The sequence below is a fragment of the Blastocystis hominis genome (genome assembly GCF_000151665.1).
Source record: "Blastocystis hominis, Singapore isolate B (sub-type 7) whole genome shotgun sequence assembly, scaffold_3".
NCBI lineage: Eukaryota > Bigyra > Opalinata > Blastocystidae > Blastocystis > Blastocystis hominis.
Window position 1 is genome coordinate 443,022 of NW_013171838.1, and position 27,471 is coordinate 470,492.

The 27,471-nt window shown below is 45.0% G+C and overlaps 6 protein-coding genes; all 6 read left to right on the forward strand.

Moving 5' to 3' along the window:
* Positions 1 to 18,434: 18,434 nt before the first annotated feature.
* Positions 18,435 to 18,784, forward strand: GSBLH_T00003354001 (uncharacterized protein; the record flags this gene model as incomplete). The annotated part of the gene is made up of 2 exons (XM_013042076.1): positions 18,435 to 18,539; positions 18,572 to 18,784. The coding sequence occupies 2 exons, from the start codon at positions 18,435 to 18,437 to the stop codon at positions 18,782 to 18,784; spliced, it is 318 nt and encodes a 105-aa protein (XP_012897530.1).
* A 170-nt stretch (positions 18,785 to 18,954) lies between these two features.
* Positions 18,955 to 20,909, forward strand: GSBLH_T00003355001 (uncharacterized protein; the record flags this gene model as incomplete). XM_013042077.1 has 9 exons in its annotated part: positions 18,955 to 19,092; positions 19,132 to 19,164; positions 19,195 to 19,365; positions 19,396 to 19,509; positions 19,539 to 19,649; positions 19,684 to 19,927; positions 19,971 to 20,072; positions 20,107 to 20,282; positions 20,313 to 20,909. 9 exons carry the CDS (start codon positions 18,955 to 18,957, stop codon positions 20,898 to 20,900), a joined length of 1,677 nt encoding a protein of 558 aa, XP_012897531.1. The 3' UTR covers positions 20,901 to 20,909.
* A 77-nt stretch (positions 20,910 to 20,986) lies between these two features.
* GSBLH_T00003356001 (uncharacterized protein) lies at positions 20,987 to 21,861 on the forward strand (the record flags this gene model as incomplete). The annotated part of the gene is made up of 4 exons (XM_013042078.1): positions 20,987 to 21,137; positions 21,169 to 21,326; positions 21,358 to 21,723; positions 21,754 to 21,861. 4 exons carry the CDS (start codon positions 20,987 to 20,989, stop codon positions 21,859 to 21,861), a joined length of 783 nt encoding a protein of 260 aa, XP_012897532.1.
* Positions 21,862 to 21,889: 28 nt separating this feature from the next.
* GSBLH_T00003357001 (uncharacterized protein) lies at positions 21,890 to 22,481 on the forward strand (the record flags this gene model as incomplete). XM_013042079.1 has 5 exons in its annotated part: positions 21,890 to 21,961; positions 22,038 to 22,112; positions 22,144 to 22,275; positions 22,306 to 22,386; positions 22,420 to 22,481. The coding sequence occupies 5 exons, from the start codon at positions 21,890 to 21,892 to the stop codon at positions 22,453 to 22,455; spliced, it is 396 nt and encodes a 131-aa protein (XP_012897533.1). The 3' UTR covers positions 22,456 to 22,481.
* Positions 22,482 to 22,511: 30 nt separating this feature from the next.
* Positions 22,512 to 23,394, forward strand: GSBLH_T00006630001 (uncharacterized protein; the record flags this gene model as incomplete). Its single annotated transcript, XM_013042080.1, has 6 exons — positions 22,512 to 22,547; positions 22,583 to 22,713; positions 22,745 to 22,849; positions 22,879 to 22,936; positions 22,966 to 23,151; positions 23,182 to 23,394. The coding sequence occupies 6 exons, from the start codon at positions 22,512 to 22,514 to the stop codon at positions 23,392 to 23,394; spliced, it is 729 nt and encodes a 242-aa protein (XP_012897534.1).
* A 48-nt stretch (positions 23,395 to 23,442) lies between these two features.
* Positions 23,443 to 26,819, forward strand: GSBLH_T00003358001 (uncharacterized protein; the record flags this gene model as incomplete). Its single annotated transcript, XM_013042081.1, has 11 exons — positions 23,443 to 23,449; positions 23,479 to 23,552; positions 23,582 to 23,692; positions 23,723 to 23,784; positions 23,818 to 23,887; positions 23,920 to 24,437; positions 24,476 to 24,681; positions 24,719 to 25,234; positions 25,267 to 25,314; positions 25,346 to 25,629; positions 25,662 to 26,819. 11 exons carry the CDS (start codon positions 23,443 to 23,445, stop codon positions 26,817 to 26,819), a joined length of 3,054 nt encoding a protein of 1,017 aa, XP_012897535.1.
* Positions 26,820 to 27,471: the final 652 nt, after the last annotated feature.

The window sequence follows — 27,471 nt, forward strand, 5'->3', positions numbered from 1 at the left end:
TCGTACGTATTCGAATCTTCCTATCATGCTTCTCGGTGGTGTAAAGAGCATCACGATCGTTTTCCAACACCTAGGGGACGCTTCATCTGCTTCTTCTGGGTGCTCATAATGGGTCGATGTGATCTTGCTGCCTCTCTCAATGCATTGGGTTCCTTTCGACTCTTGGATCGAGTGACAGGCGGTGCTGGTTGTGGTTTGCATTTGCTTGCCAGCAGTTCCCAATCATAACACTTCTGTGTGCGATTGTTTCCATCTTTCACTTCGTACATCAGTGGTATGAATCGATCGTCAATGTCAACCACTTCAACCAAGTCCTGAAACCATTTGCTCGTCAATGATCGCTTTTCCAGAATGCGAGGTCTTCGTGTCACTCCAACATAATCACCAACATCGAATTGAGGTGTTGTGTCCTTTGCTGTCATGTTGGATGGTTCTGTTTTCTCCGTGTACAAGATATCGTTGTTCCAAATGTCATTGGGTGTATATCCGGTGTCTCTGATCTTCCTTCCATTGTGTCTACGAACTGCACCATCGATCAAATCGAACCATACACCTTTCGATTGATTGATTGAATGGAACCATGATGTCTTCCTTGATATCTCGAATTGCTCTTTCGGCTAGTACTGCCTTATTCGCTGAATCCATGTGATACATGGTGATATCATACTTGTTCAAGATGTTGATACGAAAGATCGCATTGGTGAACTCGGTACCTCGATCCGAACAAATATGCTTTGGTGATTCACCATATGTTTGAATGATATCCTTCATCGCATGAGTGACTTCTGTAGCACTCTTGCTTTTCAGTTTCCGAGTCATCAGGTATTTCGAATATCCATCAATACATACAAGGACATATTTGTATCCACGATTCTTGTGGAATCCTGTGGACTTCTGACTGCCCAACACTTCCTGTATCCATTTGTCTTGTTTGGAAGAGAAATCGATGAGATCGATGAAGTATATGTTTCGTTTGAATCCACTGATGATCATTCGAGTGGCACCTCTTCGTTTTGCTGGCTTGCGTAGTTCCTTGATCTCGTTCATAAATGAACCGCTTTATTCAATGGTTGAAAGGGATATGGAAATGGATGAGTAAGAGGAAGAACCACAAACTGGTGGTGGACTCGAAATGCAAAGACAGATGTCACTGCCTGTGCGTGTATAACGAGAAGAATGAATCAAGTGACGACAGTGGAAGCGATATTTCCATTAGTCCAACAGAGATTAAAGTGAAATAATGTATTCATAAATAGAAATGAACAGCTGGATGACATCGGTTCGAAAGCAGATCGCGCGGCGATACGTGCATGACATGATCAACTCGTTCGTCGAAGATCCACAGGGTGCAGGTTATCACGGTGACTTCGACCCACCTTATGTGTCGTTCTATTCACCTGACATTGGACGACTTCTCAAGAAGGCATGCCATGAGGATAGGTACTCCAAATGTCATCGCCAGTTTTCTGTATTGCACGACCCTAACGATGAGATCTATGATATCGAGGGACATCGTGTGTTTGTGATTAATGGCACGATTGATATTTATATCGATGGTGTTGCCTATGACCAGAACGAGTTGACCAAGTGGAACATGGAGGTTGCCAAGGTTGACAAGGCTAGAAAGTTTCATGTACGGTTGCCTCCAAAGTAAAATGGGGGCTTGCTTTTCACTTTGTCTCCTCCCCCTACACTTCCATGATGCTTACCTTCAGTCGAGTGAAGTAATGTTCGATCGTGGTGTCTCCAGAACGTATGACTTGAATTTTCATATCTACAGGGCGTACTGATGTGAATATGTTCGTGCTACTCAATGTCGTTGTTGGCACTGGATTATTCAAGCTTGCTTTAATGATTGTAGCTGTCTCGACACCCATTACGAGAGTTGGCACGCTCGTGAATCCTACAAGTGCCTGTTCATAGTTGTCACAACGAAGTACGGCATCGATGGTGATCATGTACGTCTTATTGGGTTCCAATTTGATCGGTGCAGAAAGGTCTGAACCTTCCGACGTGAGTGCCTCGCTAACAACCTGGTGTCCACTTGTCCAGGAGGTGTACTCGAATGTCTTACTCAATTTAGCCGATGTGGGTGTAACGAGACTGTGCCGTTTTCTTTGACTTCCATGACGTACTTGCCAGCAGTGGATGGGATTGTTAGCTTGGACACATTTCCTTCGTTGTTGTACACGAGACACTTTTCATTGCTAGTACATCCGAGGATGTCTTTGTAGACGATCTCAGGCGTGAGATTAGTAAGAACAGGACTCTCATTGCTACTCTCGACCTTGAATGTCGCATAGCCTGACGTGGTTGGCAATGGTAGACCATAGGCAGCATCGTTCCAGTAGGTGACGATTCTCTGTCCATCAGATCCGATTCCTAGAGATTCATGGAAAAGACTTCTTGGTATGACCTTGTTGAACAGGAAGTCATTGTTTGAATTGGCTGTAAGGAAGAACGTTCCCGACTTACTTGGTAAAAATAGATCCTTCGAATCACTCTTGGTCGAATTCCAGTTCGGTACCGCATACCAGTCCGACGTGCTCGTAAGTTCGAGAGCCTCGAAAATCACGGGCTTCGTCAACGCTTCCAATGAAGGACCACTATCCGGGTCAGTCGTGAGAATGAAAGAATCACTATCTGGTAGATTGATCGCTCCGAACGCCGAGTTATTCTTGAAGAAGGGAATAGCTCCATTGGCTGGAATGGTAATCGATTGTCCATCGCTACCCTTGAAATACGAGTTATCCAAGGAAGTGAAATCTTCACCTGCGATGGACCATGTGTACACATCGTCAGTCTTGGTAAGCACGTAGTTGCCATTGGTCGACGGAAATGCGAACGTGTCGAAAGAGTTGTCCGAGTAGTACTGGATACCCTCGGTCATTTCCTTGCGCTTGAAGACGCCGTTCTGAAGATATACAAGTTTCTCAGGTTGTATTGGTGTTGCCATTTACTATACATGGATGGGAATAAATAATTTCACTGCTATAATAAATGGCTACTACAATTCCTCCTGTGCATAACTACGAATCGCAGATTGTGTTCAGCAATCAGTCCAATAACATCAAGTCGACCGATGTGATCAATTGGACGATCGCTCCATCCGGTGATGACGTGTACTTCAATCTCTACAAGTCACGAATGACTTTCAAGCTCAAGATCACCGGATTGGCAAATAATGCGAGCAGTTCGTCGAAGGATATCTATGTTCCGGTGAAGAAGAACATGTCAGGCATTGTGAACAACACGAAGGTCACGTACACCTATTGGAATGGTGAGAACTTGGCGTCCTTGCCTCTGAGTGCAGACAATGAGAACATCGGTCAGATCCGGTCACTCTTGAATGCACTCACGGACAACAAGCACAACAGTGTGGTGAACGAGGGACTGAAGGAACTGTCCTACATCTACTACGATGACCGTGACTACGATACAACCGATAAAACCGCACGAACTGCGGCCATCCTGGGTCGACCTTATGGCGGGAAGTTATTCTACAACATGCTCAAGTTCGTACAGCCCAACAATTCGACCACGGCGTACACGACGATCAATGTGAACTTTGCAGACATCTTCGAAGGTTGTTCCCAGGAACGATTCATCAATCTCACGCAGATGGATGCTCAGATCTATCCCACGAACGACGATGCATACTTCTACATCGATACTGGCAAAATCAATACCGCTACAAGTCCGGACGCTGTTCCATCAGCCACGGCTTTCACCGGTGTGTACTTCGACACGTGCACGCTTTGGTATCACAGTTACAAGACGAGCGATGATTCGACCTTCGATCCTGAAGACACTCAGTTGGTGAAGAACCAAATCATGACCAAGACGTTCCGCATTCCTACTGGCCAGAACTTCATCGATGATCGTGTGCTGGTCAACTTCCCTGTCAAGATGATGTTCATGATGTTCACGGACGACAATGGCGATTTCTCGACACTCAAGGACATTCGATTCAAACGTATCTCATTGAACATCGCTGGTGAACAGAAGCGTATCATCAATGTGGACAACACGAACACACCTGATGGAATTGATCACACGTTCTTCGAATGGATGGACTATCTTTGCAATAGTCGTTCCGACGAGTACGATACGCTGTTGACGTACAAGACCTGGTTAAATCAGTTCCGAATCTTCGCCTTCCCGTTGGCCGAGTGGTTCCCGATGCGAGCATCGAATCAGATCCAATTCGAAATCGAGTTGGAAGAGGATGTTGCAGCGACGACCCAGATGCACCTCATCATGATCCGTACCAACACGGAAAATGCTTAAGTGGCACTTAAAGATTTCAAAACATAAATATAAATAGATATGAGCAACAAGATTCAGGTTTTCGATCTTTCCAATACTTCTGACATCTCTCTCACTTCCACCGGATTCAAGAGAGATGGCGAATCGGCTAAGCATGTCTGCAAGATCACCGATGCTACCATTGTTTTCGTGGGTGACAACTCGAAGTTCGAAACAGACAAGAAGAAACTGTTCAACACTCTCTCCATCACACTGCCCAAGGAGCAATCGGAAGAGTTCAAAAGAATCCTCGATGAGACGAAGAAAGAGAGTCAGCCGTACAGCGAATATGATGGTGAGATCCAGTTCAAAGTGAAATTGAGTCCGAACACAAAGATCGTGAATAACTACAAGAAACCGATCAAGATCGATCTGCGAAATGTGCTCTGTGCCGATCTTCGCGAATACAAGGATGCAACGATCGATCTTGTGGTAACCGGGGAGAGCAAGGAGTTCATGAAGGAAGATAAGGACGGCAGTATCACCGAGTTCTCGTACACAACTCTCACAGCAACGCAAATCAAAATCAAGGATAAGAATAGTGTCTTTGATTGCGATTTCCTGTAAGTGGTTACCGTAGTTGCTGTGACTACCTTTTTCACTTTGGCTATCGTGGCTATCGTGGCTGTCGTGGCTGCCGTGGTTGCCATGAATAAATGGAAGAATCCCCATACATTCCCAACATTGATACAACATTGCTCGCCATTAAGAATCGAATAAGACGACTCAATCATCGATGTCCGTATAACAACAAACGATTGACAAGAAGAACAGAAAATACGCTCAATCAAGCCGAAGTAATGCAGGATACCATCAAACAACGGATGGAGAATGAAACCGATGAAGAGAAGAGCAAGCAACATGCCAAAATACTGCGAGAACTAGCCGACTACATCCAACCAGAGCAAACCATTGATGAGCAGTTACAGGATCTTCGACAGAACAAGGAAAGTATGGGCATTATGAAGTTCGACTGGGAACTTGATTGTCAGGACACATTCCTCAATCAATTCACGCTCATCATTGCTCCTTCCAAGTCGGGTAAGTCGTTCCTCATCAATCAGTTGTGCTACGAGATACCTCACTCGTTCGACAAGATCTGCTTCTTCATGGGAAAGGTGAGCTATGAAAACAAGTGTCCACAAGTGCTCAAACATGTCGCCAACAAAGCAGGCATCAAGACACAATGGATCAACACGGACGGAGGGGGATCGGAGATTCCCCCGTTCACGGATAGCGAGGACGTCGCGTACAAACAATTGAATGAGGATGGATCAAGTGTGGCCATCTACAACGACACCACATATCCATCCATCTACATCTTCGACGACCTGTACACGAAGCCGAACGATCACTGGGTGGTGAACTTCATGGACACCATGGCTTGCATGAGTCGACATCGGAAGACCAGTTGTTTCATTGCATTCCAAGGATTCTCTCGATTGAGCAACAAGATTCTGGATAACGCCACTCGAATCTTCTTGTACTATGACATCCTTGGACGCGAGGATCTATGGCGCAAAATGAAGATACCTCCGCCATCCAATCTGTCCGAGGTACTTCGTGATATCCAGATGGGCATGCACACACGATGGTACTACCTGGACGACGATTCGTTGGTCGAGTACGTTCCATACGAACTGAGTAGCAAACAACAGGCAATCAACAAGATGCGATCGAAGTTACCGAAGGCATTGCGTGATGAACGAAAGAGGAAGGAAGTGGAAGAGAAGCAACGACAAGTACAGCAACTCGAGCAGGAATTGGGACGCACGAAGCAGACCACGCAAACCAAAGTGAATAAGGCACGCACTTACAATCTCTTGGACATCAAAGAGGCCGTTGAAATCAAACCACAGGACTACAGTAAAGCCATCAACACGAAAGAATTCCAGTTCGTACAGAAATCGAGGGATGGCGTGGCAAAGTACACACCTCCAGAACCAACAAAGCAGAAGAAAGGCAAAGGATTGCGTTCCAGATACGGACTAGCATAGGCGTGATGACCAAAGAGGGGCGAAACTATGTTTCTCTCCCGAGGCGACAATGTCGCCTCCAAAGTGAAAATAGATTTATTATTCATTTACATCTACAACCTCTGGATAGCCGGATCAACCGCGTCGTGCGTGTACAAGTGAAGGAGTGCCAGGTAGCCACAGTTGTTGGCAAAGATCGACTGGTATTTCACTTTGTTCACACGGAATACACGGTTCGTACCTGCCAGCGGGAAGTCATTCATCTCACCAAAGCTGTCCTGGTAGTTCAGCGTGCCATCGGGTTCACGGAAGCAAGATACGAAGTGGCCGAGGCTTCCTCCGTCTTCAAAGGGTATCCAGATGATGCAATTCGCTGGTTCTTTGTATTTCTTTGCCAAGGACTTGTACTTGTCCAATTCCATCACATCGAAGTCGGGTATCTCGAGTTGCTTGGCCAAGGAACGGACTTCATCGAAAGTCATTGGTTCAGCATCCACATTCATGTAGCCGTGGGTGTAGAGACTCAATAGACTCTCCTTCGAATCACTGACTTCTCTATCTTGTTTTCGTTCTGTGAAAGGGCTGTGAGGATTCGATTCTTTTTTTTCGCCGGGACTGCCATTGCGTTCACCTCGTCCGAAAGGTCCGAAATGTCGTAGCCAGTGCCGGCTTTGCTTTCCTTTCCCTGAATCTGGTTTGCCACATCGCTCACCATACCCTTTGCCATGTCACCCACCACATTCGCGATCTGTTTCACTGTATCCGATCCTGTCTTCTGGGATACATAGTTCACACCCTTGTTGATCGCGTTATTCGCAGCATTCGTGCCAGCATTCACCAGGATATCGGTGATGGGTTTCAACTTGTCGGCATTGTTGTCGTACCATCCTTTGATCTTGTTCCAGGCATTCTTGAAGAACGTGCCAACACGACTGGAACCGGCGTACATTGCTCCACCTCGGACTTCGATGTTTTTACTTTGTCGTTCAATGGCTTTCATGGTCTTCAACACGTCGTCGTAATCGCTAGGGTTGATTCCATTGAGGAACACAGCAGAAGCACCACCGAATTTCAGCGCGCCACCCTCCTTACCCTTCACTAGCTCTTTGAGACTCGAGATGATCTGTGGAGCCATCTGAATAAGCGCCGGGATGATCGTGGCAGCAAGAGTACCAAGTGCTCCACCTTTCTTGAGTCCGGTTAGCTCGTTCATCAATTGCGCTTCATTGAATGCCAGGGCTCCAGCGGATTTTGGACCTGTCTGACATGCACCGCTTTCCTTGAAGCCAATGGCACCAGCACTTTTTGCTGGAACTCGCTTCGTCGCCCCTCGTTTCTTGGCTCTCTTTGGTGTGTTGTTTACTGGTGTTTCGAGTTCCTTGTGTAGATTCAATGTCCTGCATCGATCCACGATCGTTCCACTATCCTGTTCTCGGAAATCGGGTTCGCCATAAAAGGCAGATATATCAACAGTGAATGGAATTGCCATTTATGCCTACAAAGTGAAAAGAATATTGCCCGTCTTCATTTAGCCATTGAAACCTTGTGTAATGAACATATCCTTGATTGTGTTATACGTATTTTGCAGATATTGCTCGAATTGTTGATCTACATTGACAGCAAACCGTTTGATCTTGTTTTTCATGTAGTCCAAATAATTCGGAGTTAGGTCCTTACTATTAGCTACTCGTATGAAGAAACTCATCAGTTCGGTGTCTTCATTTCGATCACGATAAGCCCTGAAGAGACGTGAGAATCCAAGGTCATTTGCAAATTGAGCGAAAACAGGATTGTTGAAATTGCGAGCAAGCAAACTTGAGAAAGCAATGAAATCTTCGCGAGTATCATCGCTTTCCCAACTTTCCTTGGTGGAATTAGAATCTTTACTTTCATACGCGTCAATCAAGGCTGCAGCTCGATTCACTTGATCGATTGCTTGAGGTGTGAAACTAGCATTTACACTTTCTGCTTGACGACCGTTCAGTACAATCACAGGTTGAATTTGTGGCTGATTCCGGAAATATTCATATGATTGCCAAATGGCATCCATTAAGTTCTGGATTCCTCTCATATTCTGCTCATACAATTGTTGATATAATTGTTCCCGGGACAGCTGAGTATCAGCAAATTGATTACTCATTGTAGTAATCAGCTGACCAGTTTGAGCATGTCCATCAACAACTGCATTACCAACATTTGTCAACAGGTTGTTAGTTTGAGTCTGTCCTTCAGCAAGTTGGCTACTCATGGAATTGAATCCATTTGTCAACAGGTTACCAGTTTTAGTCTGATTGTCAGCAAGTTGATCAACAATTGCACCCGTAGAATCTTTGATTAACTTGGTTGTTTGAGTCTGCCCGTTTTCAAGTTGCTTACCCAGAGCGTTCGTGTCATGCAATAGATGTTGCCTGTTGCCTTTCCCTCTTCTGCAACCGCATTACCAAGAGCTATCAGATTCTGATTCGTAGTCTGCAATTCATTGGACACGTTTTCAATCAAAGGTGTGAATGTATTGAATGATTCAACCAACCGTTTGTTGATTTCATCATATGCTTTTGCCAACTCAGCATATCGATTGCTCAACAACTTGATTCCATCGTTTGCATTTTCCAATTTGGTATTAACATCCTTCAACAAGTTTAACATCATAGGGTAGCCCTTCTGCGCATCTTGTAAGAAGTTGATTCGTTTTGCTACTTGGTTGATTACTTTGTAAATATTGCCAAGGTTCGTTTGGATATCGAAACTCTTCATCACAGTTATCACTTCGTTCAACTTGTTGATAAGGGGCGCCACATCCAACTTGTCGTCCAGTGGCGGTGGCGACTCCTTCATCGATGGTATTCTCATCGGTGGTATTCTCTTCCGTGGCACTCTCTTGGGTAGCACATTCATCTCTTGTTCCACCTCACTACTTAGATCCACATGATGTGAACCATTTACCGACAGATCACTTCGCAGGCTATCAATATCATTATGAAACGATGTACTCTGTTGAGCAAATGTGTTGATGCTTTCTCCCATTCGTTGAACCGCATTCGATATGTTGTCCGCAGCATTCTTCATCTCTTCGATACTAGCTCCAAAATCACCAGGCAAATTCATGATTTGTATCTCGCCTGCATGATCTGTAGGGAAGATGATACGATAGGGCGATACTGGCTCATATCCAAATGGATTATCAAACACAGCTCGTTTCTCCATATCAGATAACTTGTGATTCACAGACTGGACAACGATCTTGTTGAATTGTTTGTCAATTTTAGCATTGTAGACCACGTTGTCCTCGAATGAGTACAGCAGCACGTTCTCTTTATCATTTCGTCGAATTTGATAGCCGCGCATGTTCGAAATGGGAGTACGACGTCGATCAGCGGGTGAGAGATTCATGTACGAATCAAACAAGGTTCGCTTCTGTCTCCATTGTTCGCTCCTCATTCGTTGTTGATTGAATTCACTTTCAACGACTTTATCGAAATATCGATTCAACATTTTGTCCATCATGTTTCTCGATTTCACTTTGTGTGGTTTGAATCGAATGATTGGAATTGTAGCAACGTATTCATCCATTCTTTACTTTGGTGTAACAAGATATCGTGAATGAGATGTAGACATTCGAATTCAAGGAGATCGGACGGTCATTCGCGTCTGTCAGTACCCAATCAATGGAATCCAGGTTCGATTGTTCAATCACATCGATCGATAGGTTGTCCCAGGTGATCATGTTGTTCAGTCCCATCGATACATGAATCAGGTTATCGATCAGCGGACTCTTCAGACCGAATGTTTGAGCATTGATACTACTGTAGACTCGGATCACACTCATGCCATTCGTGATGTCGTAGGGTTCACTCGCTACCATGCCTGCCTCAACGATACCTTCCAACTTGAGGATACTCGTGTAATCAGGTGCGCCACTAAGGTCAACAGCGGTCGCCACATCACTGTTCAAGTATGCTCGGTTGACATCGTCTACCTGGATGGAGTCGGCTATCGCACGGCATAACTCGGTAATCGAGTAGTAGCCAGGACCGACGTTGTAGACCATTTCAAACCCTGACAGCATTTGAACCTTCACGACATTCATTGCACGAATGTTCCAGAGAGACGTTGTATCGATCTTGCACGTAATCGAAGTGATCTTGTTACGACTAAGGTTCTGCACGAAGGCATGATCACTGTATTGAACGTTTCATGGTATCGTTCGTTGTTCTTCGGAATTACTGTATTGTGGTTAATCACACTTACCGGTAGTGCACGACTCATTTATTGTGTAGAACATGGAAGTGAATGCACACTGTAATCGGCATTGGTAAGGCAATCGTTGCACCAGTCTTATCGGTCAACGAGAATGACCATTTGCGACTTTTGGGTACCACGACGTTCATGTGTGCATTCTCTGTGTACTCCTCGTTCAATACAACCAACGGAGACTGTCGTCGTTCTTGCATGTTGTTCACTCGATCAAGGACAAGGCAGGTGCCAGGCGATTCTCCCTTCATCGATATCCGATCGATCACCATGTCGCGTTTGATGAGATTGTTACTCGTGAATTCATGTTCGTACGTTCGAGCAATGTTGAACACTAGATTCATTTATTGATTACGGTAAAACCGATCAGCAGATACACGTTCCCAATGAACGATAGTGGTTCATCGTTTTCGTCCTTCAATTCGTACACGATGCGATCAAGCAATTCAGAACATGGTACCAACATGCGATTCTTGTAGAAGTAATTCTTGTACAAGCTGTCCATCGGGACATTCGCAAGCAGTGGTATCGTCTTGCTTTTCACGATGTTGCAATACAGCTGTATGTTCGATAGACCGTTCGTGATATCGACAGGATACTCGGCAACCATCGGACCATAGTTGACATAGTAAGCACCATCGTTGAAAGGCATACGCCATGTATGCGATTGCGATCCTGAAGCGGGAACGATGGTTCCCAGGTTACCACTCAACGAGAACACGTAGTCTGCGTGAATGTAGTACCCATCTGACTCAGCTTTCCATCGTATGTTCAGTGCAGCCGAGTCAAAACACTGGTTCATGTGCCATATCATGTCAGCCTGTGTCAATCGTGATGGTATGGTCCACGTGAGTGTTTGAATGTCATCTGTGTACGTGATATCAGTCTCGGGGGAAGCACTGCTTCCCTCTTCGTCCAGTGTCATCATTCCGTACGGGAAGCGAATCGTCGTGTTAGCCGTGTACGACTCAGATTGTTCCCAGTCAACGAAGGTATTCAATGATGGGTGAAGACCGACATACGTAACACGTGTCGGTTGTATGAATTCGATCGACACAGCACGATCGGAATACGTACTACCTTTGATCATATTCGTCACATTCAGTCCATCGATGTTTGCCATCGCAAACTCGTAAGGTGATGTCAACTCGGGCATCCTGATGTAGTAATTGCGATAAAACTCGAAATAACAAGACAAATACACACCACCTGGTTCAGCGTATGGTCCAGGTGTAATCTTGAAACATGGATTATCACAAAACAATATGAATCGTGGTTCTGTACCATTTCGACATCCCATTCGTACTCGACCACCATTATCTGCAATGACATATACCAAGTACCCTCCGAGAGATGCATCTACATATATCTTATTGATCACATTAGCGATCATATTCACGATATCAATAGCGCTATAATGACCTCGTTGGATTGTGAGAGGTCTTTCGCCATATCCACGTATTCCAAGTATAAAATTCGTCGTATCGATAAACACTTTCGTGTGATATATACTATCCTTGGAATACCAAGGTCCGATCGAAGAACCATTCGATGACACCAAGTCACCTGTATTTTCCGATGTGATATGCAATTCCAATTCTGGTGCATAGTCCTTCGCAGTCCATGACATGCTTTCTCTATTGTCATTCACCGTCCACGCAATCGCATTCTGGTGAGATGGAGGTAGTTCCATAGCACTCGCATATCGAGCATTGAGCTCATTAAAACATGTGGTTGTAAGAGTATTCATCTTGATCGGGGTAGACGTATCGTCCGTTATGTAGAATTCACCACTATCGAGTACTGAACCATCAGCTAGGCGCATCGTGTATGTCGCGAGAGGCTTTAGCAGGAACCGATTATCATTCGTACGCATTTTCCAGTCATACGCAATAAAGGTGTTTGATCCTATGTACGCATGACCACCAATACCTTGATCATTCGTCATATCAGGTGGTGAATCGCTTTCAGGGTTGAACGAAGTTTCCACTGGTCGTTCGATGCACAGATTGCGTACCGTTGATGCCAATTTGAACCATGGAGTCCAACCAAAACCATCGATCGTCGTGTCAACGCTGGATCGATCGAAATACCATCCGTCTGCTTGGACATTGAAGCGAACATGATCATCCTCGATCGTCATGGATGTGAGTGGTAGCACTTTCACCATTTCAGCACCGACAGCCTCGATGAACTCGGAGAACGTGTAGTAACTGACAGGCATTGTCAACATGTGCGATTCCCTGCTGTCAGTAACAACCACGTGATTACACGAGGAAGACAGGTAGTAGCGCTTCGGGTTATCCACTCCTTTCACCAAGATGTCCGATTCGAATCCGAGGATCGACCTGATCTCTGGTGCATTCGTGAAATCAATCATGTAGAAGTGATCTACCGTGATGTGGAACGCATTCTCACCGCTATACACCAATTCGAACAGGGCATCACTCGCATTCAGCTTTGCAATGATCGTTTCGATGTCGTATGCACCGCGTGGTATCGCGATCTCTTGAATCGTAGCGCCAGCATTGATTAACACCACTTGATCAGTCGGCACATTGTGCAACACGAAGTCCGTATACAACGATACAGACGAGATGTAGCACTGGTCGAACGAGAGAGGATTGTCCAGCTTCACTTCCTTCTTCGTGGTATTGCCGAACACTTCGATCATGGAGAACTGGTTTGCAGAGACAATCGATGAAGGCACTTCATCATACACATCATCAATCGTCAACTGGAGTTCGAATTCGCCGTTCAGTCGCATCATCTTGCCATCCATATCGCGGAACACGAACATCAATTGATCAAACCGAGTGATCATTGGTATGCACACGTCTTCCACAGTTCGCACATAGTCAGCCGTTGGATCGTCAATGATCATCGTGGTGAGCAGGTTGTTGTTCTGGTTGGCAATCTTCAGGTCCGATGATCGCACGATCGTCGAGTAGACCTGGATCACTTGTCGATTTCGCGTGATATCAATCACGTTCGATCCACTGAACGAAGCAGGTAGAATGACCGTTCGTCCATCGAAGCCGAGGATCTCACGAATGTCAGGTGCATCTGTGAAATCAATGGTGTGTGGGGACTGAATCCAGATACAACCGAACGACGAGGCGTTAGTAGATATGGAGAATGTGGTATCGGTCATGGTATTGAGCAAGGCAATGATCTCACTGATCGTGTAATAACCAGCAGGGATCGTTACCTTCTCGTTATTCGAATTCGTGACAATGATCGTCGTGTCCACATTGTTGAACATGACTTGGTTTGGTCGAAACAGGAGGGTCAAGGAAGTAATGTAAGGATCCTGATACTTGTACGGATTAATCCAGGTGAACGTACCGTTGGTGGGTAAGCCTTGATTAAGCATGGAGTAGTGCATGGTGTTTCTCTCTTTACGATAATATAAAGGGCAGACAATTACCACATTGGCAGAAAATGGTCGAAAAGGTTTTCGCGCCTTATGCGCCATGGTACTCGAGGTAGGCAATGGGCAGCAATGGTCGAAAAGGCAGCCAGGTAGGAAATGGTAGAAAGATGGGTTCGCGCTTTTTGCGTCGTGGTCTCCGAGGTAGCCAGGTAGTAAATGGCAGAAAATGGTCGAAAAAGGAGGCCAGGTAGAAAAAAAAAGGCCAAGAATAGAAATGGCAGAAAAAGGGCCGAAAATGGGTTCGCGTTTTTGCGTCATTTACTAACTAGTCATAGTCCTTTGAAGTGTATTTGAATGGTGAAATACAGCTATCGATAAACTTGCTGTGAGGGAATAGGGAGTAGATCACCCAAATTGCTAGGAAATCGAGAAATGGTATTTGTGCGAGTTCCTCGAACATACTTTAAAGGGAGGAAGAAGTCTGAATAGAATTCACAAAAAAGAAAATGCTATGAGCTGCAGCTATTTAGGTATTGTGGACAACACTGCTTCGTCTTCTATCACCTTTACATTAAGCAAAGCTATAACAGAGTGCAAAAAAATAACATAAAAGTTGTAGAAGTTCGAAAAGAATAAGCACTTTCGGGGGTATTTTTGGTTTATTCAATAAATAACTGGTTACCTTAGTTGTCGACAAATGTCATACACCTCAAGCACACTAAGCACTTCAAGTGAAATGGAACTGTTAGATATGTTAATGCAACATACAATCCAGGAAAGAAGAAGTCTCTGTTGGGAATATAACTTTTCATTTATGTTTCCTGTTGTCTCCATGACCGAAAGCGATGGGATGTATATTATGCATGTTGGTTCTCCACATGAGGGATATTCCATCAAAACCTATTTAATGAATAATAAGATGCATGGAAAATCCTATTTATACTCGAATGAATCCCAGTTAGTGGCAGAACTGTATTTCGAAGAAGGTGAAGCGCAGGGTCCTTGTACACTCTATGACACTGATGGTATACTATTTTTTGAAGGATTCTTTAAAAACGGATTTCGGTCAGGGAAAGGAAAGGAATATGATTGGGAAGGGAATGTGATTTTTGAAGGGTACTTTGGTTTAGGAAAACGATTATATATTAATCCATTGCAAGAAATGAGCGGATTTTGGAAAGAATATGACGAGAATGGTAAATTGTTGAATATAAGCAAAAGAAATGAAGAAACTGGTGAAAAGGAAGGAATTTGCTATTATTATGACGATAATGGAAACATAAGTCATATTGTTGAAGTTAAAGAAGGGGAAGAGATAGAATACAACGGTTATTGTAAAGTGTATGACGAACCTCATAAGGTATGGTATGAAGGAATTGTTGAAAACGGCATTTGTCGTGGAGAAGGAAAAGAACTTGATGCTACTGGGACTTCTGTAATATATCAGGGATCTAGGATAGAAGGACAACGTCAAGAAAGTAGTGCGTCTGATCAAAGTGGAGTAATGGATTATGAAGGAGAATGGATTGGTGACGACGAGAAAAAAGAGAAAAAAACTATTAATTGGTGGGCGGTCGTTCTTTGCATTGTTTTGATTGTGGTTTTGATTGTGGTTTCCTATGTTCTCCAGGAGGGGCTGGGTATTTTCGTTACTCTACTACTATTACATGTTATGCTATTATATATGAAATTTTGGTTTGGCAAAATTCGGCGTAGACTCGATTATCTAATGGCAGACCTTTTGCATAGGCCAAAACTAGTATTCGGAGACAAGTGCTTTTGTTGGACTAAGGAATTTTATCCACCATTTCATGCAGAATTAATCGTAATTGGTCACGATAGTTTTAAAAAAGTGCAAACATTCGTAATCAACGAATTGAACCAATTGGGAAACTTGTTTATCTGCGAAAATTCCTTTACTGAAAAAAAGAAAGATTTAGGATATGATGAATCGAAATCATTCCACATATTGAATTGTGAATCATTACATTACATTCAAATTGGTGAATATAGTTTTAGTGATTTTGGAGGAGACTTTGAATTGAAGAATCTACCGCAATTGAGGTCCATTCAAATAGGTACAATTGGAAAAAAATCGTACAATTTTTGTTTTAGTTCATTTGTGATTCGAGGTATTGATATTATATTGAATATATGAAAAATTAGACCTACCAAATCTACAATACATTTTTTTAGGTGATTGGGCATTCCATGTATCCTTATCAACAATAATCGAAAGTATTGAGTGAATTTGAATGTAATGATTGATGTAGATCTTCCATCATTACAATCCATTCAACTCGGTTATGCTGCACTTTATGAAAGTGAAGAAAATTCATGTTTTTTAGTAATGCGAAGTATCAATGAAATGTTTAGTAATAATTGAATGTAGATCTACCAAATCTAACAACAATAGTTTCCATAGAATCTAGTTTCTGTTCTCCTAAAACAGTGGTATTGGAAAGTATTTCAAAATAGTGAATAATGATAGTATTTAGATATTCCAAATCTACAATATGTCAGGCTACCTAACTCATTCCAGGAAATTCGATCGAAACAAATTTCAAGTATTGTTTGATTGATTTGATTTGATTCATAGATGTTTCTTCGATTCTCGCTGATCTTGTCAAAATCAAGACTTAATTACAACATTGGATTTACACACGTCATTCTATTGTAATGATTATTCAATGTTTACTTTGCTGTTTCAAACCCCTTACCATCATTCTCTGGTCATTGACTTAGGATTCAAATATCGATTGACTTTTTACTATCATCACAACCCAGATTGGTATGGCTAGCATGTCTCAAATCTTTGTGTGAACAATATTAAGAATGATATATAATGACTTATTAATAAATAATAATAATACAAACCTAGACAATCGAGTATTGTTTAGTATTCAATGAAAAAATGCGCTACAGCTGACAACTCTTTATATTTTGAACGACTTAATAGAGATTATCTGTAAGATGAACTGGATTGTACTCGATATTATAATGGTTTCAATAATAGTTTAGCTGTAATAAGTGAGGGAGGGAGGATCATAAGACATAGCTTTTTAAGAATATATTTGTGTTCTTGAATGAAAGAACCTGATTCTTATCACTAAAATAGGTTTATTAACATTAGAATAATCAACAAGTGAAAACCTAAATTGAAGGTATAATATTTCCATTGATACTCTTTCAAAAAGAGCATAATATGAGTACAATTGGATGAAGTAATACAATCCAAATCACTGTTACACTTATGTTAGTAAGTGTTAGTCAACTTTCTTAAAGTACAATTTCACCGTAACTCTTTCCATAATTCTTGTTTATTCTGTTTTCAGCTCGTCACGTATATCAATTTACTCTCCTAAGGGTGAAAGAACATAGTATTTGTTGTTTCGCATCGGACCTCTTTGAAATACACACAAACATATCAATTTTTGTATCTATCATTGATGTAACCACAACTATACCTTCATTGCCTTTGGTCAATCCTCGTTTCTTCTACGCCAGACATTTTTTGATTGCTACTCTCTTCATTGAATAGATGTCATTTTCGTAGTTTTCCCTTCACCGAAGCGGGTAAGCCAGAGCCACATTCCGGTGCTGCTATTCATTCTCCGTATTATCTCTGAAAGTGTATGCTGATCAAAGGATTGTCCTATTTTATTAAGCATTCATAATTGTTTGTGTTTCCGAAAAACACACGTATTATCTTTAATGCATCGCAATATCTATTGAAATCTGATGATCAATCTGCCAGTTTTATAACACATTGTTTTCACACTCCTTTCTTGCTCAATCTCCGCTTTCTACAATCTATAATCTCTTTCTTATGTTGCTATTTCCATGCTGCAAAAATCCACGAACCTTCTGGATTCATCCCATACTGATTTATTCCATATATATATATATATTCCTCCAGACTGCGTACCTTCATTACAAATATACTGATTTTCCTACGATCTGATGCTACTATCAATTCTAAAACTATTGATACCTATTCAGAGTTGGCCTATCTATCCCATACCGTTTTCTCACTCATTTTCAAATCCTTTATTCACTCACTACTTGAAGAACCCCACCAATACCCTAAATACCTACCATCCCTTCCCAAACAAACAGAAAATCCAAACGCCTTCATCCGTCTATTCCTACTCATCCTAATAAATACTCTAGTTCCACGAGCATCTTTCCTGTATACAACTTACCTCCATAAGCATCAACTTGTCTCTATCTCCCAATTCATTGCATTACCATCCATTTTTAAAACCCCATTTCAACCAATCTTACGAATTCCCATCTTTCGTCCAATTCTCAGATCCCACCTCAATCCTGCATTCTAGCCTTCTCCACCTCCTATCCTTACCAATTCCCTCTTCATTCACTCCACCCCTTCCATCTCTCCCATCCAATATCATTCCCACACACTCTAATTCCCACCCTCTTCTTCCCAAAACGTTTCTCACACAAATTCTCTCTTCAACCTTCCGCAATGATTTCTTCTCTATCTCTTCCTTTCTATTAGAATGGATGAAGATCCTAAAGTAAAGGAGGCTGAAGAATATAATGAAGCAGGAAATTGTGCTTTCAAGGACAAAGAGTATGAAAAAGCAATTCGCTTCTATGATTATGTACTATCGCTATACTCATCTTCACGATTCAGGCCATCGAACTATTCCCCAAAGAACCTCGCTATTATTCAAATCGTTCAGCTGCCTATCTCGGTGCTGGAGATCGGTCCAGAGCTCTAGCTGATGCCGAGAAAACGGTCGATTTAAGTCCAACGTGGGCAAAAGGGTACTCCCGTAAAGCTTCTGTCTTTTTGCGTTTAAAGAAATACAAAGACTGCATCGAAACATGCAAAATTGGTAAATAGCACGCCCTCTCACTCTCACTCAAAGCTCTGTCCCTGGAGCCAACCAATGAGGCAGTCATACACATTTTAGAAGTTGTGGACAAGCTAACATCCGCAGACGTACCTTCTCTTCTCCCAACCTCCCTCTCTAGAAAAGCCAGGACTTCTCAGCCCTCGAACAGGCGGAAGCCATGTCGGACGACGATTCCGCGATCGAAAGTGGTCTCAGCCGCCTGCGCTCCATCCGCCAAGACAAGAAGCTGGAAGAGTTCTACTCCTCGATCAACAAGGACTTCAAGCCAGTGATCGACACGCAGAAAAACCGAAGCGTCTCGGACGACGGGATCATCCACATGACCGCCATCCAGCACGTGGAGCGTCTCTCCGGCAAAAACGCGTTCGTACTGCTCGCTCTTCCCGCTCGATCCTAGTGGAAAAACCTCAACCCGTACCGCGTGCTGATGCTCCCCGAAACGGCGTCGGACGAGGACATCCGCCAGCGCTATCTCAAGTTCTCCGCGATGCTGCACCCCGATAAATGCAGCCATCCCGGCGCGCGCGAGGCGTACGAAGCGGTCGTCGGCGCGTACACCAAGCTGAAAGTGAGGATTGGCGAGGCGAGCGAGGCGTAGGACCCGAAGCAGAAGGAAGACTGCGTGAAGCTGATCAAGGGCGCGACGAAGAGCGTGATCAAGAACCACCAGCGATTGATCAGCAAGGGAATGAATCCGGACGCGCTGCCTAATGTAATGGAAGCGCAGCGAGTGAATTGTAGGAGGAAGACGCGATCGAGGAGGAGATCATGCGGGTGTTCGCGCAGAACGAGCAGCGGCGAAGGAAGATGGAGCAGTACTATCAGCTGTACGAGCGGAGAGACAAAGAACGCGTGGGGAAACGGGGAAACTGTGAGTGAGATTTAGCTCGAAGAGAAGCGACAGAAGACGCTGCAGGATATTAAGGAGCATAGGGAATGGATGAACGGAATGGAGGAGCGCGTGAACACGTGGAGGCAGCACCAGGAGAAGATGAAACGACGTAAACCGGACATTAATATGGATATGTTGACCGGAGAGACCGATGCGGATAAACGGAAGAAAAAGAATGAGAGAGACGCGGCCATTGCGTTAGGAGAGGAATATAAGCTTAATTGGAGATGCTCTGTTTGTTTTTATAATGTATTTTGAAGTGTGGTTGGCTGTCGTGGTAGGGATTTTGCCAGTGCTCCTACTGCTTTCGCGACTGTTCAAGCAACAAAAAAAGGAATTCTCTGTTGTCTGGGTGATCGGTGCAAGTTCTGGTATAGGAAAAGGTAATTCGCAGTGCAAATCTACATGAAAGAATAGAACTCGCGATCGAATTTGCGTCGCAGGGAAAGAATGTGATTTTAAGTTCGCGTAGTTTCCAGAAACTGGAAGCTGTACGTGATGAATTGGTAGCCAAATCAGGAAGAGACGTGTCTTGCTTCCCCGTTCTGCCTGTGGATATCGAAAAAGACGAATCATTTAAAAATGTCGTTTCTGTTGTGCTTCACAAACTCAGTCATCTCTAGGATGCGCTGCAACTCTTCGGATTTATCGACATTGTGGTAGTCAGTAGCGGACTTGGAATCCGTGCTTTCAACGATGAAGTCACTCCCGAAATCGAGAAGAAAATGATGCAAACGAACTTTCTCGGTCCCATCTTGCTTGTCAAGGAAGTCCTCCCTTCGATGCGGTCTCGGCACTCCGGATCCATCGTTTTCATCAGCAGTGTCCAGGGATTCCTCTCCGTCCCAGCACGATCGAGCTATGCAGCCGCCAAGCACGCTCTTCAAGGTTACTGCGAGAGCCTTCGTGCGGAGGAGAGCGAAAACGGAATCAACGTTCTGGTGGTCTCCCCTGCCTATGTGAAGACCAATCACAGCATGAACTCGATCCGCGGAGATGGCTCCTTGTACAATAAAATGGATAGCACGACGAGCAAAGGAATGGACCCAAGAGTACTGGCAAAGAAGATTTGTCGTTCCATCAGTAGGAGGGAAGGAATATTGATTGTCGCTCCACTTTATATGAAGTTGGTAATTGTGCTGCAATACATTTTCCCTTCGATCGTTGCGAAAATGATGATACGGAAGGCTCGGAAAGCTCGTAGTGGTTGATTTCTTGCTCGATTGTTTTCTTGTGAATAAGCACGATTTAGAGGAGGCTCCGAACGTCGTTTTGCGAAGTTGTCATAGATTTCTTAATGAGCGAGCCAGGAACGAAGCGCAAGGTGCCTATTAAGACAGATTGTCAGTACCTTATCCGCGCTAAACTCTATGGGGTGATAGCCCTGAATTCGCTTGAAGGTATGATGCGTGAGTTGGATGCGCTCATTCCTGTGGACATCGAAAAAGGTTTAAATGTTAGGTGGATTCTGATTGCTAGACAACGTAGATGTATTTGCCGACGAATTACGGCGCTACCAGGGAGGAGTGCTGCATCCCACAAGTCATGGAGACTACTTGGATCGTGCAATGAGCAGTTTATCTAGAGAAATCGAAGTTCAAGTGCCTGTTGAGCTAAGTAACAGCAACACCGTCAAAGTCATAATGTTGCATCCCTTTAACTCCCTAGGCTTTCGTAACAAATATAATTCAGAGTTCTTCGGGAGAAGAACGCCATCAGTACATCGACCTTTTACAACAGCCAATAGAGATGATTACGAAATCACACCGCTTCGATCTGCTTGTGAACCAAGTTTGCATCTTCTTTTACAAGAAGCCCTCGGCCAGCTTGTCGGAAGACACTGTGAACTTTATTCGCCGCTCAATCCACGAGCTTTTCCGCTCAAAATCGAAAGAGCAGCTGCACACTCAGCTAGTCTCGTCGCAATCCATCTCGGCGCGCAATATCGATAATATCATCCCTCCCTACGAATACATTGATAATGGGCAGTTCATTAATGCGTCGCTGGGGGAGAACGAGCGTCTGATGACTAATGTTTGTGTGGTGTGTGGGTCTAATCAGCAGGATATGCTGCAGGGTTTAAGACAGACGACAGACAAGGACATTGAGATCATGGGCCAGGCGGGATCGATGAAGCATACAGATAATATTACAATTTCGATTGTTTGTTGAAAACGGTTATTTTGGCATTTTGGCGGACATGAGGATTGGTGCCCAATTTGCTGGTTTCTTTCCAAATTCTCATCAGCTTTTGATTGAAATCATGTCTGCTGTAGGGAGTCGTTGTGGTTATGGGGGTGGATGGTGTGGTTTGCGAATTGGGGGTGGAAAGACTAATGGTGGTGTAGACCCAGAAGAAGATTGAATTCACCATTGATTGCAGTGCTCCTCTGAATGACAAGGTCATGGATCTGGCCTCCTTCGTATTTTTTCGACTCGTTGGCTCATTCGCAGGAAAAGTTCATGAACGAGCACATCAAGGTCAACAACAAGACCAACAACCTCGGAGACGTCGTTGCTGTGTCCACCACCGATAACAAGCTCTGTGTCACTGTGTCCACCCAGATGGCCAAGAGATACCTGAAGGTAGGAGAGGACTTCCCTTCTGATCGATAGTACCTCACCAAGAAGTACCTGAAGAAGCAGAGCCTGCGTGATTACCTGCGTGTGATCGCCTGTGGCAAGACTGGATACAAGGTTTGCTCCTTTTAAACTCTTTTTATCGTGTAGCTTGTCTATTTCAACGTTGAGAAGGATGAGGAATAAGTGGGTTCAGTCGTTGCTGATGATTGGGTTTGTTTGTTGGAGTCACTTTCATTCTAATGCAAGTCGATCGTGCAAAAAGCATCATAGCGGGTGTACTGTTTTGGGGTGCTGCCCTTCTTACATGTAGACGCGCATAGTAACGTTTGACATTGATCTTACTCTGGCGTACATGGATGAGGCAGTCGAGAATGCCGATCGCTTTTTATTTGATTATGTAACAAAATACTACCCAGAGCTGGGTATTTCGTACCAAGATGAGTAGTGTTTTCCAATTTCGCGTGAATTTTAGAATTATGGACATGATGGACGAGCTACTGAGAAGCCGTAACTTTGATTATAAAAATATTGGCGAACTACGCAAGCATGTGTTGTCCTCCTTTGTCGAAAAGTCCCCGTATGGCCTCATTCGAGCTTGTGTCGTAGGTACGATCCATCCGTGACAGAGGAATTGTTTGACGTATGGAGAAAGGAGAGAAACAAGGTAGTACCTCTATTTGTGTTCCCATATAGACCAAGTTGATCCCCTACGCTCAAGAGCTCGTGGAACTTTTGCACAACCACGGCTTTCTTCTCGGAATTATCACCAACGGGACAGCCGATCTGTCCTGCCATCCGGACTTGAACAGTTTGTTTACCGCTTTTGTTAATAGCGATCTGTGCGGCGACCGGAAGCCAACTCGCGTACCGTTTGACAAGGTTGCGGATGGGATCAGAGCTGATCGATAGATGAAAGAAATCATGGGGATTTATGATTCCTCAATGTATATGCACGTCGGCGATGACTACAGTTCTGACGTGGAAGGAGCGCATAATTCAGGATGGAAGTCAGTTCTCATTTCACGCAGCTCGACACCTTACCCACAGGGAAAGAAAGCTCCCGATCTGTGTGTAAAGTCGCTGCGAGACCTTTATTTGTTGTTTAAGGCCGTTTTGGAATAGAGATTTTTGATTTGTTTGTTGACCATAGTTTTTTACTTCACTCGAATCATGGGTAGCTTCGGCGCATGGCAGCCTAATCCATAGATTCTAGCACCGAGAAACAAGTGACTTCTGTAGAATTAGCCCCTGTAAATCACGATGAGACGAAGGGTCCAAATGTAGGGAATTTGTGGCTGATTTCATGTAGGATGCGGTGCCTAAGGGTAACGATATTTCCCCTAATACCGAATCAGAAAAAAAGAATTCTGAACCAACAACTGTTGTGGCAGATGTTATCCCCTTCGAAAAGAGTAAAAGCGTACTCCTCTTCTCTCAGTGTCACGCCTAGGGGACTTCTTGTTGCGCCCGCTTTTGGCATCAATATTTTCCCATTACGAGCTGGTTGCCCAAGTAAGCTCCAATCGATTCACTCTCATTGTATAGATATAAGAAGGAGTACTTTTCTTTTGATCTCATTGCTGGGCTAACCGTAGGTATCATGGCAATTCCTCAGGTGCGTGTTCTTTTTTCCTCCCTCACTCCCAGGGTATGGCCTACGCGATGCTTGCCAATCTTCCTCCCATCTATGGACTCTACGGGTGCATCACCCCCGTGTTCATGTATGGTCTGTTCGGCACATCGAGCCACGTCCACATCGGTCCCTTCGCTTTAGTCTCCATGATGGTGAGCAGCACTCTGTCCTACATCAACGCCGACACCAACCAAGAGGACTACCTCCTCGCTGTGAGCACGCTGAGCCTGATCTGCGGTATTCTCTTTATCATTCTCGGTGTTTGCCGCTGTGGCGTGGTCACGCGGCTTCTCTCCGAGACCATCGTCACCGCCTTCACCACGGCCTCCGCGTTTAACATCGGAGGCTCGCAGCTGAAGCACTACTGGGGCGTGTCGTGCGACGCGGACGTGTTTCTGGAGATCATCCGCACGCTGTTTTTCACGGAGACCCGGAAGTCGTTCAATTGGTGGGCGTTTTTGCTGGGAGGGTCGGCGACCGTGCTGCTCTACTTGATGAAGTGGGCCAACAAGAAGCTGCTGCCGAAGAAGCCGCTCCCGGTGGAGGTAGAAACGTGGAAACGGGGTGAAGGGTAGTTGTTTTTGCTGGTGATCTACATTCTGGTGATGTGGATCTTCGACCTGAAGCATCGCTGGAATCTGAAGTATCTCGGCGACTACGACATCGTGCGAGGTATTCTGCTCTCTCCCTTTCCGCTGATCGTCTAGGCCTTCCCCCCATGATCATCCCCGACTTTAAGAACCTTGATAAGATCATTCCTGGAGCCATCATGATTTGTACTCTTTCTCTCTCTTTCTCCCTTCTCATCTCCAGGCATTGTCGGCTACGCCATCACCGTCTCGCTCGGGAAGATCTTCGCTCGTCGCTTCGACTATCCCCTCGACGACAATCAAGAGCTGGTGGCTCTGGGCGCCGCGAGCGCAGTGGGCGCTTTTTTCTCGTGCTATCCCCCCGCCGGTTCGCTCTCCCGCTCCGCCCTCGCCGCGAATTGCGGTACGTTTTTGATTCTCCGTCGACCTCTAGAGGCGCGCAGCCCTCTGCACAACTTCATCTCGCCGCTGCTGATCATCCTGTGCCTCTTCATCCTCACCGACGTCATCATCTACATCCCCAACGCCTCGCTCGCGGCCATCGTGATCGTGAATTTGTTCTCGCTGTTCGCCCAGTTCGCCGAGCTGAAGCCGCTCTGGCGCACGTCCTGGGCCGATTTCCTCTCGTTTCTCGTGTGTCTGGTCCTCACCATCACGCTGGGGACCGAGGCGGGGCTGATAGGAGGAGTGGTCTCCTCTCTGCTCTGCCTTGTGATTTGCATCCTCGTGGCGCGCAAGCGTATGGACGGGTTTTGGAGGAGTGATGGGTAGAAGCGCCGGGGGATGGGAAAGGGCTGGAGCCGTTGACAGTGCCGGAGAGTGAGGTGTGGGGGAGAGGAGTGAGGCGTAGATGTGGGGGTCATCACGTGTCCGGCTTCGCTGCATTTTTTGAATCGCGATACCTACCGAAATCGCGTGGAAGCTAGTTTGCCAAGGAAGAAGATGGTGATGGATCTCAGACGCGTGCGATATATCGATGCCAGCGCGCTGATCACGCTGAAGGAGCTGCAGAAGCAGTGGAATAAGAAGGAGGAGCGAATCTTCTTCGTTGCCGAAACCGACTATGTGGAGTCGAAATTGAAGGCCTATGGAGCCGATGATGTTAAAGTTAGAAAGTCCTCAGTGTTGGACATTGTTTAAACTGTTTGATTGAAACGGCTCGTTAGACTGGAGAAGGGCAGTTTTCCTCTTCATATCTCTTTTCTTTTCTTTTTCTACGTTCTTTTAGAGATATGAGAACTTCTGAAGGACAGTCGCTGTTGAATAATGATTATCATCGGAAGGAACCGAGACGCTCTCCAGTTCTCTTTTTTGTTATCGGAGCTTTGTCGTGTGTTGTTGTGATCTACTTTCTGATGTCTTCCATCTCTACTTTCTACACTAGTCACAGTCTCCGCTCAGACTATTCCAAATCTAAGAATTTTGATCTCTTGATTGTCGCTGACCTCGATAAGAAGAGTCGCGTCGACACAGACTCCAAGGGGAAGTGGTATAGTGTAATGAAGAAAGGCCAGTTGACCAAGCAGCCGAACGGAACGTTTTCCATCGAGTGGGTGGATGAGACAAAGCTGTATACCAAGATCAGTGAAGCTGGTCGCGGAATGGAGTTGAGTGCTTTAGTTCGATACAATAACCGCCTCTATTCATTTGATGACCGTACCGGACTCGTTTTTGAGGTGGTGAACGGCAAGGCCATTCCTCGTCACATTCTCATGGAGGGCGATGGAAACAACGACAAGGGCCAAAAGACGGAGTGGGCGACGGTGAAGGACGGCAAGATGTACGTTGGCAGCTTCGGCAAGGAGTACACGAATCCCGACGGTTCGATCAAGAACACGAACAACATGTGGATCAGCATCATCGACAGCAATGGCCACGTCGAGCACGAGGACTGGACCGATCGTTTTAACAAGCTGCGCGATGCAGCGGGCTGTCCGTATCCTGGCTACATGATCCACGAAGCGATTAGCTGGTCGCCTCATCGCAAGCAGTGGGTGATTCTGCCGCGTCGTGTGAGCAAGAAGCCGTACGATGAGAATCTGGACGAGCGTCGTGGATCGAACACGGTGATTCTGGCTTCAGAGGACTTCAGCGAGATTGAGGTGAGGAAAATCACGAAGAAAACGCCGACTCGCGGCTTCTCGGATTTCAAATTCCTGCCTGGGTCGAAGGACAGCGTGATTGTGGCGTTGAAGAGCGAGGAGAACGAGGAGGAGAAGACGCAGAACTCGTATATTATGGTGTTTAACTTGGATGGAACGATGCTGATGGAGGAAACGGAGATTCCTGGAATGATGAAATTTGAAGGACTCGAGTTCATGTGATGTGTTGTTTGTTTGAAACGGAAATGGGTGTGGAGAGGAAGTGGAAGGGAGATGGAGCGAGTGGATTGATTCGGAAGGGGAGAGATGTGTCCATCCATCATTGATTCATTCATTGATTCATCCATCCATCCATCATTGATTCATTGATTCATTCCATCATTCATTTCATCCATACGTTCACTATTTCACTCACTCCTTCCATTTCTTTGAACAAACAACTCACAACTATTTAAAACGCCTGATTTCAATCACCTCTTCATCCTCCCCAATCTCAATATCCTCATCCGCAATCTCCGGAATCTCCGACGGCATCGCCTCCATCTCCACCTCATCCAGCGTGATCGGCGTGGCCTGCTTCTCCCTTCCCTTCACTCCTCTCCCCCTCGCCTACACAATCTGCTCCGGTTTCGGCGCCGATTTATACAAATACACCGCGATCGAGAGATTAATCACCGCCAAATCGAAGGGCAGCGTCAGCTCCGTGTTCAGCACCATCGCAGAAATGATCGACGTCAAAACCAACGCGCCTGCCGACGTAATCGCCTTCACCACCGACGAAAGATACTTCAAAATCGCGGAGGTGACCACGCCCATGTACACAAGTCTGCCTCAAAACCACACCACAAAGCCCACAAAAGCACAGTGAGGACCG